This window comes from Lepidochelys olivacea (assembly GCF_965140295.1).
Source record: "Lepidochelys olivacea isolate rLepOli2 genome assembly, chromosome: 5".
NCBI lineage: Eukaryota > Metazoa > Chordata > Testudines > Cheloniidae > Lepidochelys > Lepidochelys olivacea.
In genome coordinates this window covers 65,134,320-65,153,065 of record NC_140415.1, presented here as the reverse complement: position 1 = coordinate 65,153,065, position 18,746 = coordinate 65,134,320, and the positions used below count along the sequence as shown (strand labels likewise).

General features: G+C 39.0%; 1 protein-coding gene across 1 annotated transcript in view; it reads left to right on the top strand.

Moving 5' to 3' along the window:
* ST8SIA4 (ST8 alpha-N-acetyl-neuraminide alpha-2,8-sialyltransferase 4) overlaps positions 1-18,746 on the top strand; it is an 84,891-nt gene that overhangs the window by 30,529 nt on the left and 35,616 nt on the right. Inside the window, exon 4 of the mRNA XM_084629049.1 lies at positions 14,383-14,676. Coding sequence (XP_084485175.1) covers positions 14,383-14,676 — 294 coding nt within the window. The remainder of the gene's footprint in view (positions 1-14,382; positions 14,677-18,746) is intronic.

Sequence of the window (18,746 nt, the reverse complement as noted above, 5' to 3'; positions counted from 1 at the left end):
TATTTGGTGCCTCTGAGAAGTGGGGAGGGCAGAAGTGACTTACTACCACTACTCTGTTTCCAGTCTTCGGGACGGCTGGAAGCCCCTTGTATGAGTTAGAGCAGCTCTGAAATTATTCTTACTTTGTTGCAGCCAGAATGTTTCAATTTGAGTTTCTGCTCCAGTCCAGGATTTCTCTAGCTAGGCGTTTTCCATATCTTGGCATACCCACTGTGCCATAGGCCCCAGAGTAGGTAATGTAGAACCAGCTTTAGAAACTTTTTTCATTACCCGTGGGAATCATCAGTTCAGTGAGCACCTACCATGGTCATTGACTTCAGGTGCTCAGCAGTTTTGAAACTCAGGGCAGTTGTTAAGGGACCTCAGGGTTTAGAAGCCTAATTTAAGACACAGTTTCATAAATCTTGGCCTGAATGTGCAATTTGATGGAAGATCAGAGTCTAAATCAATAAAACAATAACGAGGGGTGATTTCAGCTGCACATATGAAGGCTAGTCAAATGTCACAACAGGATATTTAGAGAGACAAGGTGCGTGAGGTAATCTCTTTTACTGGATCAACTTCTGTTGGTGAGAGAGGCTTGTCTCTCTTACCATGAGAAGCTGGTCCAATAAAAGTATTACCTCACCCCCGCCTTGTCTCTCTAATGTCCTGGGACCAACATGACTATAATACTGCATACAACAGGCAGGATTTAGATAAAGTTTCTTGACATCAGCAATGACTGCTTTGTGGAACAGCTAGTTCTAGAACATACAAGATCCAGTCGGACTTTTTTTAATGGTTTTCCTGGGAGAGACACCTAAGTGCCTTAAACACTAATGGAAATTTTACCTACTCTTAAGTTAGTCACTAGCAAAGACATGTTCTAATGCAGAACATCCATTAATATTTTTTCCTTCAGAAGTTACAAAACTCTAAATTTACCTTTTAAAAATTGCCATAATTCCATTATTCTATAAAACTCTCCTAAACAAAAAATATACTATCAAACTGTAATCTGAACCAAACGTTACCAGTTCTGTAATAAGTCTGCTTCCCTCTAGCCCCCTTCTTCTTTTGGTGGGTTTTGTGGTTTAAAAACCAACAACTCCTCTTCGGTTAGTGCAGCTCCACCAGCATAAAAACTCTTCCTTTTGAATATCCAAAGTGCTGCTACTTACTATTCACAACCACAAAGATCCTTTTTCTGCATGACTGGAAAAGGAAGTTCCACTTAACCCTCCCAGAAGTGTAAATAATCATAATATTTAACCTCTCTTCCTCCAGTGAGTGACATAATGGCTCTAAAATTACCTATATTAAAACAGTATTAAAAAGTTAGTGTTGTGAGATCTGCCCTCTAGACTAATTCTCTTATATAGAGTAAGTAAAGCTACATATACGCAAGAAGATGGCGTTAGGGTGGAAACTACAACTTAGATTTTTCTGGCTTTCTGTGATTGAGATCTCATTCTTGATATTTCACTTACTTAGTTTTTTGCATATACTATGCAGCAACATTTCAGTGATATGAATTTATTTCTTTATAACCATGTCAGAAGAACTCTACTGGAAACAACAGTAGCTACTCAGTAACTCATGGGTAGCAGTGCAGCAAGGTCTGCTGCCAAATAAGTAAATAATGTGTCATCACTTTTTCTAAGTATTTCATACTATTTAAACCTTCCCTGTCACTTCACTGTGTGGTCTCAAATGAGAAGAACCCATATCACAGTCACTGTAACTTCAGGAACAAGGAACTTAGTGGTCATAAGTTTAAATTCCTGTTTTGTAAACAACTTAAAAATAAGGGCACTAGAAATGCGGAAACTTGTTGGCAGCTGACTTTAAAGAAGGCAACGCTTTTTTTAATGAAATCTATTTTGTCTTGAACTCTGAATTCTTGCAACGAGTCTTACAGTAGGGAATAATTAACAAATGATAACATCAACATGATAGACCTTAAGGGGTAGACCTGGCCCCTGTACATCAGTGGCAGATAGGAGCTGGCATTGTGCTGCCACAAAGGGCCTTGGGAAAACTCCCCCAGCACAGGCACATCATATGACTACAATAGGAAGTTCTATAGTGGCTACTGTGCATACCCAGCAGATGGTAGAAAGTCTTAGGAGGGGCTGTGTAGGAAGTGAGACCATCACTTTCAGGGATTCTGGGCTGTCCAGACTGTGGAGTAGCCTAGAGGTAGCTGTTGGGAGCTTAAATTGGAGCAGCCTGTGCACAAGTGTATGGCACAAACCATGCTGGCTCCCAGACCATCCTACACGCCTGAGGGCTCCAAACCATAGGCTTTTCAAATCACTCCTATTGCCAGACCCCTTCTGTTCTTTTAGGAAGAAATACAAATTTATTTTTAAACTAAGGGCTGGGGGAAAGCCAACGGGTGTGGAGAGCACACCATTTGGATAGAGATGGCCCTTAGGGGAGGATCTGTTAAAGGGGAGTCTCTGTATCCTCGAAAAGAGGTGAGGATGGATGTTGATAAAGTCTAGGTAGGAACTGAAGACAAACAGTCAAATGAAAGAGTCCCATTCAGTAACATCACATAATGGCAGACAGCTAAAAGTGACACGTTTTATAAGTGCTTATGTACAAAAGCTAGAAGTAAAATGATGATGATGAAACTGGCATTACAGAAACTTGGTGGAATGATGATAATCAATCGGACATAGTAATACCAGGGTACAAAATACATAGTAATGACAGAGTAGGTCATGCTGGTGGGGGAGTGGCACTATATGTGAAAGATAGCAGAGTCAAATATAGTAAAAACCTTAAATGAATCAAATTGTACCATAGAATCTATATAGATAGACATTTTATGCTTGAATAATAAGAATATAGCAGTAGGACTATACTACCGACCACCTGACCAGGATGGTGATGGCGACTGTGAAATGCTCAGGGAGATTAGAGAGGCTATAAGACAGGGGAAAAAAACCTCAGTTATAATCCCCCATTATTATTATCTCTATATTGACCATGTACATGTCACCTCAGGATGGGATGTGGAGATAAAGTTTCTAGACACCATCATGACTGCTTCTTGGACCAGCCAGTCCTGGAACCCACAAGGAGAGATTCACAGGCTCTGGTCCGAGAGGTGAATATAGATGAATCACTCAGTAATAGCAACCGTAATATTTTAAATATTTTTAAATTTAACATCCTTGGGAGGGGGAAAACATCAAAGAAACCCACCACAGTAGCATTTAACATCAGAAAGGGGAACTATGCAAAAATGAGGAAGCTAGTTAAATGGAAATTAAAAGGTACAGTCACAAAAAACCACCAAAATAGAGGCTCAAATTCATGGTATAGTCCAAATTAAAAAAACTAACAAAAAACGGAGGACCAAAAAGTGCCATCATGGCTAAACAACAAAGTAAAAGTAGCACTTAGAGCAGTGATTCTCCTTTCCCCAGTAATAGAATCTGTGTGCACCCCCTTCCATTACCACACAGTTGGCTCAGCAGAGGAGCTTAGGCTGCAGGCAGAGCTGGGTGGGTGGTGGAGCTGCGGCTGGGGACGGAGCAGGGGGTGAAGTAGAGCTGCTACATGGGGGCACATTGGGGCTGGGTGGCACTCCATTCCAGCCCCCCCAAATATTCCTCTGAATCTTCCACCCCCCCAAATGTTTCTCTGTGCAGTTTGGGGAACACTGAGTTAGAGGCAAAAAGGCATTCAGTAAAAACTAGAAATTAAATCCTATTGAGGAAAACAGAAAGGCGCATGAACTCTGGCAAGTCAAGTGTAAAAGTATCATTAAGCAGACAAAAACAAATTTTGAAGAGCAACTAACTAAAAAAACCCTGCCATTTTTAAAAAGTGATATCAGAAACGGGAAGCCTCCCAAACAATCAGTGGGGCCACTGGATGATTGCGGTGTTAAAGGAGCTGTCAAGGAAGATAAGGCCATTCCGGAGAAGCTAAATTAATTCTTTGCATCAGTCTTCACTGAAGAGGATGTGAGGGATGTTCCCACAGCTGACCCATTCTTTTTAGGTGTCAAATCTGAGGAACTGTCCTAGATTGAGGTGTCAGTGGAGGAGGTTTTGGAACAAATTGATAAATTAAATATTAATAAATCACCAGGACCAGATGGTATTCACCCACGTGTTCTGTAGGAACTCAGATATGAAATTGAAGAACTACTAAGTGTGGTTTAAATCAGCATCTGTACCAGATGACTGGAGGATAGCCAGTGTGGTACCAGTTTTTTAAAAAAAGCTCCAAAGGCCATCCTGGCAATTGTTGGCCAGTAAGCCTAACTTCAGTGGCAGACAAATTGGGTGACTGAAAATGTAGAAAAGAACAGAATGATCAGACATTGGCTGCAGGCCAATGGGGGCTGAGGGAAGTGGCAGCTGGTATGTCCCTCTGCCTGCATCCCCCATTGGCCTGCAGCAGCGAACCGTGGCCAGTGGGAGCCGCGATTGGCCGAACCTGCAGATGCAGCAGGTAAACAAACTGGCCTGGCCCGCCACGGGCTTTCCCTGAACAAGCGGCTTCCCAAGTTTGGGAAACAGTGGGCGAGATGAACCATTGGTTTGATCCAGTATGGCCATTCTTATGTTCTTTCCTTTTTTTTTTTTTTTTTTTTTTTTGTTGCTTCATGCTACATGTAGTCCAAATGGAAGGCAGTGAAGCTATTTTCTGTTAAGTATGCAGACATCATAGTGATGTGCTTTCTGTAAATAGACAGATGAGCAGGCATTACTCTCTCTGGTACGTTCTGTGATATCATTGCGTTGGTTTTTTGTTTTGTTGCAGTGTACTTGAGCCTTGAAGTTCAGTTCCAGATTTAGATACATTCTAAAAGTTCAGGGACATCTGAATTCAGCATTCCAGTTTTGGTCCATTTCAGAGATCAGGACTTGTATTTGTATTACCAAAGTTTTCAGGCTGACGGGGAAGGCTTTTGGGGGTTCTTGGTACCAGTTTAGGCCCATCTGTAGAGTTTAGATGACATGAATACATATCAATTTTCCAACATCAGGTTAATCTTAATATTTTGGCTTCCAGAGTACACCTCTAGTTAATACCATATGGTGGGCATATTATTCTTTGATCCACAAGGAATGGTTTGCTAAAAGAGGAAACACTTTCACAGCAGTGCTCTGTGCAGGTTCTGCTTGATGCCAGCAACTGTTGCCAAACACTTCTATTTCAACCAACAAGCCTGTATTCTACAAATAACACAGATTAGGCAGTGGATCAACATACTTAAAATGTATAGGGTCAAATCCTCAGGTCCTTACTCAGATTTTACCTGTTGCTTTACATTGGAATTTGTCTGAGCAAGGAATGCAGGATTTGGCCCATAAATACTGGAGTTGGATATGTACATTGGGTCATCTAGCCCATTCCATTGCATCACTGTGGAATAATAAAATCTGTATTTGGCTGTGGCTTCCATGAATGTGATTGCAATACCTTCTTTGTAAGGTTATTCAGTTCTGCAACTTCACTCTGCGACAGGCTTAATTGGGCCATAAAACGAGCATAATGAGCCTGGCATGGAACATTTCTGTATAAGAATGTAGATCGTCTCATGATGTAGGTGACGGGGGGGATGGCCAAAGGAAAAGAAGTATGTGCAATGCTAATCTTTGGCAACATTTTTAATTCCTTTGGCCACTAGAGCTTAAGGAAACTAAGAGTAGTCCTCAGGCTGCTCTGACATGGTATGGGGGCTCTTCCTGGACAGTACTGCAGGAGGATTGAGGGTTTAATCACTTTGTGTGCGTGCACGTAACCTGTACTCTGTACATCTCAGGATGTGGTTCATTATATGGATTCCCAAATGACATGCAGTGTATTTCGGTACTTTTGTGGTGACAGCATCACATTGCGTGCTCATGTTCAATTTATTCTTTCATGTCACCCCCAATGGAGTATTGTTTCCTGTGAAGGAAACAGACATTATACTTTAGAATATTTTTTCTCCCCAAGTGAACCAACTCATAATTTATCTGTTAAATCTTGTTACCTTAATTTCTGTCTGTCACTCTAATTTTTTTTTTTTTTACAGGTTACTGAATTTACTTGTTCATTGTGCTAGTCCATCCATCATTTTATCAGCAAATCTGATCACTGTACTCTCTACTCCTTCCTCTAAGTCAGTGGTTCTCAACCTTTGCAGACTACTGTACCCCTTTCAGGAGTCTGATTTCAGCCCTGAGTGGTGGGGTCCAGGCTTTGGCTTGAGCCACAGATGGTGGGGCTTGGGCTTCAACATACATCTTAACTTCAAGGGGCACCTGCTTGCTACCACCTAATGGCAGTCCTGCACTTTTGACACCCCCCCCCCCAACTCATCCTGTGACACCCCCCTTCCCCTGAGGGTTGCCACACCCAGATTGAGCAACACTGATATAGTATGTAGAGCAGTCCGTATGACATTTTAGTTTGTACCAACTTTGCTAATGCTTTTTATGTAGTCTGTTGTAAAACTAGGCAAATAGCTAGATGAGTTGATGTACCCCCGGAAGACCTCTGCATACCCCCAGGGATACACGTACCCCTGGTTGAGAACCACCACTCTAGGTCACTTATGAAGATACTAAGTAATAATGGATACAACACTGACCCTTGTTGAATGCTTCAAGATAATGGCAACATGTAACAGTAATAATTAAGCTCCTCCAGCCGGGGGTCTGTATCTATCCTTATACTTTTTGCATATTATTACATGAGTACTTTTATCGAAACCGCATTTTTGCTTTCTAATTGAGATTCTATGTGGACCTGTTTTTTAATATCTTCATATATTATGTTCACTGTGTTTGTCATATAGTTTAGTTTGACCTGAACTTGAACTTACCTTAACTATCTTCTTGCTGCTTACTTATCCTCCTTACTAGGTTCTTGAATCCGTATTATTCTCATAGGTTTTTTTTTATATGATGTTGAGGTTAGATTTATTGGCCAATAATTTCCTGAATATCATTTTTATGGGATGGTGAACCATCTGAGTTAGGATTTTGGATATTGTCTTAATTCATCCAATAGATAGACTAGTGAGCTGTGGAATCCAGGTGTGCTGTCTTGTATTCAATGGAGTGGATACTAGTGAACACATGTATTATGACCCTTCCCCACCTGTTTACTTTTTCCCCCAGATAAAGACTATGATAGTTTAAACTTTCTTCTTGGTCTGATGGTGCAGAATCTTTCTAAGAATTGGGAGATAAAAGGAATGAATATAGTTGAATTCTCTAGTCAGTGCAAGGGGAAAACAAGGAGCTAAAGCTGCTAAGCTGTTTAATCCATATAAAAATATTTGTTCTTTCAATCTCAAAGACCAGAATCATTTCCCAATGTGAAATTTAATGGATAAGAAACAAAGAACTAAATAAAACAACCTCTTTTTGTGTAACATTCTTGTTACCAGGGCAATCCCTGTTTACATTGCAGTCCCTTTATAAATAAGCAGCAGTAAGGAATTTGTGAAGACTGCTGTAGCCTTGCAAATTTCCGCAGGATGTGATGACGTTTTGTCAATGCTCATATGCAGAGGCACTCACCTGCTTCCTGAAGTCTGTCTTCTGTGTAGGATATAACTGATATTTCTGTTCTGTTTTCATGTTCCCAACTTCAGTATGTGACTTGAAGGATTTCTTATATTCAGGTCTGTCCTGCTTGGCATTGATGAGTTAGGCTTGCTTTCTTGCAAGTTGACTTAAGTAGTGGTGATATTGTTTTTGTTAAGATGGTCACATGCTTGTGAAGCTTAAAGGGAGTTGCTGAGATCTGGGAGAGAATTGTATTTGAGAGTGGGATTTTTAAACAGTAGTGCAGTAGGAAGAAAACAATATTGGGGTAAGTGGGCAGGAAATAGTCCAGTAAACGCCACTGTAGTATTTATTCTCCCTTGTTCAATCTGGCTGAGTGGTAGCAGGGACACTTATGCAATAGCCTTTTATTAACAGGAGAAATTAAAGTTTAATTTGAAGCTTGTCATTTAATGTCCAGTACTGGAAAATATAGTCATGAATCCACCTTCTTCTTCTTCTGCTGAGCTGGAGTGAAAGGATCTAGCAAATGGAACACATTGTGTTATGCAGTTCAACGCCAGCCAGTAGAAAGCTCCATACAAACATCTGTCAGGGATGGTCTAGGTAAACTTAATCTTGCCTCAGTGTGGGGGGTGCACAAGATGACCCCTGGAGGTCCCATCCAGCCCTACATTTCTATGGTTCTATACTCCCTCCAGTGCAGAAAAGGAAGAGAGTCCCTGAGGTAGGGTGACCAAATGTCCTGATTTTATAGGAACAGTTCTGATAATCATGGCTATGTCTTATATAGGCACCTTATGCTCCACCCCCGACCTGATTTTTCACACTTGCTATGTGATCACCCTTTTCTGAGAGCAGAGGGGAACAGGCTCAGGAGGGCAGCAGAGGCTGTGCCTGTGTGTGAGCAGGAGCAGTAGGCCAGAGTCAGCAGTTGAGGGCTTTGAGGTAAAGGCTGGGTAGCAGGTGGCCTGAGAGCTGGGCAAGGAAGCAACATCTTGCCTGTGGCTGTCGGGAGCCGCACAAGCAGCAGTAGCAAGATACAGGATGATGGCCTGAAAGTATTTGACATGGGACTACATTACATATGGTTGGGAGAATTGTAGTTTGGAGCGGTCCCAGCAAGACATGGTTACTTTTTATACCCCTCTCTCAGACTTCCCCAAGGACTGGGTTAGGAATGGTTGGGTTGACACTTTTTTTTTTTTTTTTTTTTTGTGGTAACCATTTAAAGTAATCGTGCCTAGATTATTCCTCTCCCTTTATTTCCGGCAGCCCTAGTAAAGTAATCTTCAGTTACTTCCTCAGAATCCATGAGTGTTAATAAGGATTCACTGAGGGCTAAAACCTATTGATCCTAGTGCTTGGAGCACTTTCAGTGCTGGTCTCTGAGCTCATGTTACAAAGAACATGCTCCCAGACCTATATAGGAGTCTGGTGTATCATAGCAATACCCTGCAGTGGGGTTAGGTGTAATGCATTATGGTTAAATAAACAATAAGTGGAGTAAGATGCATACCTTTTTAGTGAATTGAACTGACAGCATGATAGAAATGAATTAGTTGGGCAAAAAGCTGTGGTGGTTTGAAATATGGTTAAAAATTGAATATGTGATTAAAATATGACATTTTAATTCAGATACCATTCCTTTTTCACATGTCATTCATCTGAGGTCCCAATTCAGGAAAGCAATTAAGTATATTCTTTCATGTATTTGTATTCTTTCCATGTATTTGTATTCTAGTACAGGAACTCCTCACGTAAAAGTTGTAGTTATGTTCCTCAAAAATGCAACTTTAAGCAAAATGATGTTAAAAGAATCCAATTTCCTCATAAGACTTAATGTAAATGAGGGGGTTAGGTTCCAGGGAATTTTTTTTCACCAGACAAAAGACTATTTTATATATGTACACACAGTATAAGTTTTAAACAAACAATTTAATACTCCTACACAGTGATGATGATTGTGAAGTTTGGTTGAGGTGGGGGAGTCAGAGGGTGGGCTATTTCCCAGGGAATGCCTTACTGCTAAATGATGAACTAGCAGTTGGCTGAGCCCTCAAGGATTAACTCTCACACTCTACAAGGCAGCAGGAAAGGGGGGAGGGCAGGCAGAGGCACACACCCTGTGCGTGTTTGAGAAATAGAGATGCCCATTTCCCCTTTAAGTATGAAGAGTGGGGTCAGAAGTACACTGCCTTGTTAATTAGATCAGCAAGCTGAGACCAGACCTCAGCTGTTGCCTAAGGCAGCAGCTCTCTCCGCCCCTGTCCCCCCTGCTCTATGGAAGATGGGGTAAGCAGGGTGCAGGAGTGGGGGAAAGGTGGACACCCTGACATTAGCCCCCCTCTTCTTCCCCTCCCCCCCCAAAGCAAGCAGGAGTCTCAGGGAGCAACTCCAAGGCAGAGGGCAGGAGCAGCACATGGCAGTGGGGGGGAGGGACAGCTGAACTCCTGGCAATTGATAGCCTGCTGAGCAGCTGCTGCACAGGGAACTTAAGGGAGCTGATGGGGGAGTGGGGGGCTGCTGGTCCACCCTGGTTCCAACCACCCACCAGCTAACTGCAACGGGCTGCTCTTCCTGCAAGCAGAGGACGAAGCAGGTGGCTGCCAAATGATATTAGAAGGGAGCTGTCAAGGTTCCTTCCCCACTCTGAACTTTAGGGTACAGATGTGGGGACCTGCATGAAAACCCCCTAAGCTTATTTTTACCAGCTTAGGTTAAAACTTCCCCAAGGTACAAACTATTTTACCTTTTGCCCTTGGACTTTATTGCTGCCACCACCAAGTGTCTAATAAATATATAAAAGGGAAAGAGCCCGTTTGGAAACGTCTTTCCTGCCCCCAAATCCTCCCAAACCCTACACCCCCTTTCCTGGGGAAGGCTTGATAAAAATCCTCACCAATTTGCATAGGTGAACACAGGCCCAAACCCTTGGATCTTAAGAACAATGAAAAAGCAATCAGGTTCTTAGAAGAATTTTAATTGAAGAAAAAGTAAAAGACTCACCTCTGTAAAATCAGGATGGTAAATGCCTTACAGGGTAATCAGATTCAAAACATAGAGAATCCCTCTAGGCAAAACCTTAAGTTACAAAAAGACACAAACAGGAATATACATTCCATTCAGCACAGCTTATTTTATCAGCCATTTAAACAAAACAGAATCTAACGCATATCTAGTACTTACTAAGTTCTAAGACTCCATTCCTTTTCTGTTCCTGGCAAAAACATCACACAGAGAGAGAGAACTTTTGTTCCCCCCCAGCTTTGAAAGTATCTTGTCTCCTTATTAGTTATTTTGGTCAGGTGCCAGTGAGGTTATCCTAGTTTCTTAACCCTTTACAGGTGAAAGGGTTTTTTCTCTGACCAGGAGGGATTTTAAAGGTGTTTACCCTTCCCTTTATATTTATGACAGGAGCATTGCACAACTTTAAATGAGCATGTTCCCTAATTGATCAGCAATGTAACAAGGAAACAACCTTAACCGGGGCGACTTTAAGTGAAGAGTTCCTGTATGCATTAAACCTGTGCTTTTCTTTAAGTATGTGCTTAAGTCCATTGACTTCAGTAAGATTTGAGCCCATGCTCAAAATTAAACACATGTTTACTGCTTTCCTTATTCAGGATGCTGTCTTGAAACAGATCTGCAGAATAGACAGTAGAAAACAATTGACGCCAACTAAGAAAACAGTCTGTTTATTTAAGTACAGTATTGCAAGCATGATACATCACAAAGATCATGCATTAGAGACTCAAAAAAGAGCTTAAAACAGATACAGAAAATTATCTACATGTACTTAGATCTGTGTGCAAGGGCAGTGGCTGGTTTTATAAGGTTCATGTATGTGTATCTGAAAACATGCTGTAGTTTCCATTTAGGACTTAAACTAAAAGCTTTAGAATCTGAGCCTTCCAGAAAGAATAAAAAATGACCTGATTGTGGATTCTTGAGAGTGGAAAAGTGGAAATGTGCAATGTAACTAGTTTATGATCTAGAAAAAGATCTAATGAACTGCAGAATATATGTGAATCTTAATGCCAGATATAAATACATATAGGCATAGGTAGTGATCATTCAGAAAATGCAGTGCTGAATTCCAAGAAAAATCCCAGTTGCACGAAGAAAGAAGAACATTTTGCTGATAATGTAAGAACTAAGTCTCCAAAATGCTAATAATTTTTTCAGAAACCAAAGCATAATGTATGCAAGTGCTGAATCTCTCTATGGAAATTATTCACATCCAAGTTTATAGAAAGGTACCTATTTTTAAGTATACTACTCTGAAACCTTCAGTAAGGCGGATACAGATATCTTTCTGTAGTGTGCTCTCTCTCTTGCTCGCTCTCTGTGACCCCACATTATTGTATTATGTGCGTGTGTCCAAAGTATTTAAAAAATAGATTCTGAAAGGCATCTTAATATCAGATTTCCAAGAATCCTCTGGAAATATAAGTTGATTGGTAGTGGCAGCCTGGTGTCAGAAATACAGTTGATGACTGTTGTGAGCATAATCTTGGATGGGTCACTTAGAATGGCAGAAACAATTGTACCATAAGTTGCTTTGTGAAGAACGTGCTATTTTGAATTCAGAGATTTTGCAAGATTTTGCATTGCTTCTAGGCTGGGCTATAAGCTATTAAGCTACTGAGAAAACATTAAGTACTGCTATCTTATGTTCTGTAAGCCACATTTTTTGAAAAAAAATATCTGTTAAATAGGTAGGAAGTGAGCAAAGTCTGATAATACTATTATAAAGCAATCAGCTGCTCTCAAGGTAGTATTGTTCGTTCTCCTAACACAATTCTATATTGCTGTAACAGCTAGTGTTACATTGGTATTCTACCAAAATAATAATAGTGTAGGCACCATAGCAACATTGAGATATTCTCATGAAATTAGAGTTTCACAGGCATTGTCATAACTTTTACTATCACAAAAGTTTTTCAAACCGAGTTCCTAAAATGATTCTCTTAAATTCATAATTATGCACCTAAAATAACTGACCAGATTCTCAGAGGACCAAGCACTAATATTGAAGACACACAGCATGTCTAACAATAAAACCACTTATTTAAATTCCTCTATCCATATAATGAGGCACCAAGGTTTGAAAAATTTGATTAAGGTGTTTAATAACAATGCAGGGACACGCCCATTACCAAGGAGTGAATTTGGGCTGGCTTATTACCTTTTCTAACCCAGGGTTGAAAAATCTCGAGATGCTGCCTGTTTATAAAACATGTACTGCCAGATACATTAGGCCAAGAAAGTACACCATTATAAAACATAACCTTTTGCATTAGGTATGTTTCTCATGAACTGGTGATAACTCACAAGATACTAGCCTTTATAATTATTTTTCAGGTTTATGGGGAAATTACATTTAGGCACCATTTTCTAACTGCACAAAACTTTTGGAATTGAAGCGAGATGATGCTACTCAAACAGTTGCCAGATCAGAAGAGGTTTGTCTTAAAGACATACTGGCCAAATTTGTGTCAGTGCAGTTTTACATAAAAAAAATTTCAGCACCATATCCTTCACATCCATGTGATTCTAGCAATTATATGTACAGGCAATAGAATTTGCATGGCAAATCTTGTGTCTTGTGAAATGAATCAGCCTCTATTATAATCACTATTATTTATATTATAGTAGTGCCAAGGGTCACGTTCAGAATTAGCCATTGTGCTGGCACCTGTACAAACTCTAGTTACTTCATTTGAGTTACACCACAGATATGAAGTGGATCCAGTATGTTTTTCCATTTCAACGTCTACTTCCCACTTAACTGTCTTCATTTAAACTTACATTGTTCGAGAATTATTGTGAGGAAGGCAGCTCTTGTGGTTAAAGCACTAGACTCGGATGGCAGTGTTGTGAGGATAAATTCAATGTTTTCCAGGGGCACATTTGCGATACTGATGAGCACCATAAAATGGTCACTACATGAATTTTTCTGACAATTTTTGCAAAATTTACATCCCATTTTTGTCACAAACAAAAAGATTACTCAGTAGAAGAGTAGGAAGATTTTGTTGCAAAGCAACAACTGCAGAAACAAAGAAATAAGTAAAAAAAACCCTACCTATTTTGATACTTGTTTGTCCTGTGCGTGTATATGCATTAAATAGATTCTCATATTGTTCTGTAGATATAATTTATATATTAAAAGTTTTAAATGCAATTTATTGTAGAACAGATTTTAAATATTGTCAGGTGTATAATATGTGGATGTGTTACTAATGATGAGCTTAATGGTCAATATGTTACGGGTAAAAATTTAATCCAAATCGTGATTGTCAGAATTTTTCAACCAGCTTTACTGAAAACTAAACAAACCCAAACCAGTTTGATTTTTCTGACAGTTGTTTGTGATTGGTATGAAATACTGTACTGTACAAACTGCATAATAGATAACAAAAATAAATGAATCTTACTTGATTGGCATGACTACCTTTAAGAGCTTGAGCTGTCCCCAAGGAATTTTATCAAGATAGATTATACAAATGCACACTAGTGAAAATAACAATAGTTGTCAGAGACATATTGCGATTGTTACGCACTTGTCTACGTTTTGACAGATTCTGTTTGAATACTAATTATATGAATTTTAAATGTACTGTACAGTATCTTCTTCACTGAGTTGGTTACACTTAATACCTTTCTTAGAACATGCTTGGAACATCCGGGCTGTATACAGCCCTAAGTAATATCATGCAGATTACCACTGGTACTTTTTTGCTCATGTAGTTTGAAACAGCCTTACATGTTCATTTTCAGCTTTTCCTTCATGCATACCCTTATCTAAGTTAATGGTTCATATTTATTTTCATTTGTCCATTAATTTCTTCCTCTTCAGGTGCAATCTAGCCCCTGTGGTGGAGTTTGCTGCAGATGTGGGAACTAAATCTGATTTTATTACCATGAATCCATCAGTTGTACAAAGAGCATTTGGAGGCTTTCGGAATGAGAGTGACAGAGAAAAATTTGTGCATAGACTATCCATGCTGAATGACAGTGTCCTTTGGATTCCTGCTTTCATGGTGAAAGGCGGAGAGAAGCATGTGGAGTGGGTTAATGCATTAATCCTTAAGAATAAATTGAAAGTGCGAACCGCCTATCCATCACTGAGACTTATTCATGCTGTCAGAGGGTAAGTGTCTGTAAAAGACTGGTCTGTCCTTGGCACAATGGAACTCATAACTAAAATTTCCAGTAGATAGAAAAAAGCTCTAGTAAACCTCTAAAAAGGTTTATGGTATATCTATTATTTTCATAATGGATTGCATTTGTTGATAAAGCTATTTGTTTGGTAATAAATGTCCACTCATTGAGTCTGTTCAAAGGTAAACATATGGGGTGTTTTAGCTCAGTAATTTTTCTCTTCCACCTTCATGAACACTTCTATTATCATAAGGAGGAATCAAAGCATGGGTGGAAATCTTTTGGCACACAGAAGGCAATAAAAGTGCTTCATGTCCTTTATTAGGCCAGGCTGTGGAGGACAAAAAGCATTGGTATTTCATGAGAAACGGTTAGATTCCATCTCCAGAAATGGTGTACCACAAAAGAGTCTGTCTGAAAAAACCTGAGCTCCTTTCAAAATGATCCCTGTTTTTTCCTGAATTGAGAGCCTTTTGGGCCATCAAAAACAGCCAACTAGTCAGAATAACTTAAAACTTAAAAGTTGTTGTTGTTAAAAGCTATTTATGTGCCCAGTGGATCTAGGAGACTATTTTTTTCAACCATATAAAATTGTGTATGCTTCTTGGATGTGGACCTTGTAACTGTCATTCATGGCTATCATTTTAAGATTAGATTACCATGATGCAGATAGGGATACACTTTAAAACTATGAACTGGAGTTGGTGCAATATTTCAGCTAATTTATTAGGTGCAATACCTTGCTGTGAACATATTCAACCCATGTTCCATGAACTTCACTCGTGACTTGTAGGTTTCCAGGTGTTGTTTAAGGTGTTTGTTTTGATTATAGAGCCCTAAACAGCTTAGAGCTTGCCTGTCTACCAGACGACCACAACTGAGATCAGATAAGATGTTTGAGCTGAAGTCTCACTAGTAGACCTGAGAAGGAGCTGCTGTGGCATAGTGCTTTCCATGAAAAATGCTTTACAGTTTGCTCACCTCTCAAACCAAACAGGTTAACTTTGACTACCTTCAGATGGCAAACCTCATCTTTTTTTTTTCTTCAGTCATTTGGGAATAGGACGACAATTGTTAGAGGGAGAGGTAAATTTGGTATTGGATTGCCTGGTTTCTGTTAGTGGGTTGTTTTGAATAGTACTGCTACACTTTAATTACATTTGGGCACTGATTTTGTTGAATTTTTGGGTTGTGTCTCTAGTATGCCTGGAACATATGGATAGGTGATCTTTATTTAATGTGTATAAATCTGAATGAATAAATACATAACATAATAAATCCTTTACAATAAGTCCAGTTTCAGTTAACAAACAACTGCGATCAAGTTCATCTGTAGTAGTAATAGCTTACATTCTCAAAAGTGGCTAGTGATTAGGGATTTAGGTGGCCAATTTGAGGCACCTTGAAGGGGCCTAATTTTTTGAAAGCACTGTGCACTTAAGCTCTGAAAATCAGGCCCCTTTATTGTATCTTAAATTGGTAACCTATAAGTAAGTCACTCAAAATCACTAGTCAGTTTTGAAAATTTAGGCCAACAATTTAAAATCTGTTAGGATTACCCTATTTATGAGACCCCATATTTAGAAAAGTATGGGATTTCAGCTCCTGTGTTTCATGAAATCTGTTAAATCTCTTTCAAATCATTACTCTGAAGTCAGTTTTTTTTGTGGAAGGGATTAATCATCCCATTCATTTGGACTTGTAGCTACACCCCTGCAGCAGGTATGCAAGTCATCATTATTCTCATTTACAGTTTGAATAAAAATGAAAGTTCATCTAATGAAAACAAAAACTAAAAGTCCTGGGTCTGATTCATCCCTAGTCTAATTCCACTGACTTCCACAAAGTAACATAAGGGATTTATTTGGCTTCATGTGCAGATTGACAGGTAGCATACAGATATATTTTGATTAAATTTAGGAAATCTAGAAGGATATTTACTCTAATAAACAGGCTTTTCTGGCTTTTCAAAAAAAAAAAGGTACAAGTCTATAGCAATAGGTTTAGTACTAAATACAATTTATGCCTCTGAAAAAAGTCCCATCTCTTTCATATTTAGAGATACATATTGTGGTGATAACTTTTGAGATTTATCGGGTCTATGTATTTCAAGCAGAACAATTTGTATGTTATGGCAGTGGTAGAAGTTGATAGGCAAAGATTAATCTTGAAGACTGATTTTATAAAAATAAAATTTATGCCTAAATTTCCGTTCCACATTCCCCAGTGACAAACATATAATGTGAAAACATGAAGTAAACTTTGCCTCCCTTCCCCCCCCCAGCATGCACTCCCAACTACTTTACAAGGTTAGTGTATATGAAAAGGTTTGTATAGTTACCTTGTCTGACTTAAGTAATAGCTTGAAACAAATACAGAACCACTGATTGCCACTTCATGTAGTAACTATAATTTGCATATTATGCTATAGTAGTTTTGAGGAACATTTAGTACATGACAATTCTATTTTTATTTTTGTTCCATTCATTTTTATTTCAAACCCTATGTGAATTGTGTGATGATTTGTGCTCTCCTGAGAAGACACATTCCAGAAGCAACACTCCTAAAACTCTCTTATGTGGAGGCTGAACTTGTCGTCTGTATAACAGTATTTTTTGCTATGCTTAAGCACAAATCTCCATAAGTTATTGTCTAATAAATAAACTGTGATAATTATTGGAGCCTTCAGCTACTGCAGAAGTGAAAGAAATAGCATGAAAACACGTAGAAGATAGCTGCTAGCTATGTGGTAAAAAGGAAACAGGATATGTACACCCAAATACTCTGCTTGTTTGCTTTAAAAAAAAAAGGGGCGGGGGAAAGACTTGTGAAAAACGTCTAATCTATTGTATACACCAGCTAAATAATCTGTTAGACATGGTATATTTTACATCAGTGTTTGAAACAATCACAGGAGATCAAGTTTTAACTTTTGATGAAAGAAAGATAGGCAAGGCTGAATTCAATGGCTTTTAGCCAGGATGGGCAGGGAAGGTGTCCCTAGCCTCTGTTTGCCAGAAGCTGGGAATGGGTGACAGGGAATGGATCACTTGATGATTACCTGTTCTGTTCATTCCCTCTGGAACACCTGACATTGGCCACTGTCAGAAGACAGGATACTGGGCTAGATGGACCTTTGGTCTGACCCAGTATGACCATTCTTATGTTCTAACTGCAAAAAGTGGTGTTGTCTGTTCAGGTACTTTATTTTACAATATGATGCTAATTGTATATCCACTACTTTTGTGGTCCTTGTTTTGTAAAATATCAGGATTCTTAGAGTTTTCATATTCTTGCCCTTGAATATAGTGTGGTGACTTTCATTAAGGACCACAAAAAGCTTGGAATACACACATGTGAATGTAATATTTAGAATCATTCCCCCAAATTAATATTTGCATTTTCTCCAAAGACATAGAAACTCCCTTTTAACCTTTAAACACATGAATAGTAGTTTTGTGTTTCCTCTCGATTGCATTCACGATATCAAGGCTTCATTGTTTTACATTTTATTTCGCATTTAAATAATCATTTATGTGAAGGTTATTTTTTTTTTTAATTAGACTTAATAAGAGTATCAGTCAGCAAAATCGTTAAGGCTCTTATGTTGCTTTTTTTTTTTTTTGTCTTGAAATCCTTCCAAAGTTATATTAAGTGAAACATGGAGATATTTTTATAAGACCATGCTAGAGACATACTAGGAGGATCTTCCAAATTAGTATCCTGAATTTGAAATGATAATCTAATGGGGATAAATAAAATATGCAATTTGATGTTTAAATGGCTCCATAAAGTTGTTCTGAAGGACATGATTTTTCAGCTCTTATAGAGAAGAGGCCCTTTATTGCTTACATTCACTGTTCTTTCCCTTTTGAAGGACAGAGCTCTTCCATAGTTCTGATTTGCAAACTGAGGCTCTTTAGTGAGACTTTGTTTGTTCGGGTTTTTTTAGATTTGCAAGTACAATTCTGCAAAGGCCTGTAAAGTAGAACTGTGTATTATTTGTAAGATGGTAATGCTCAAAGGCTCAGTCAGCCTTATGTATGTCCACACTGTAAT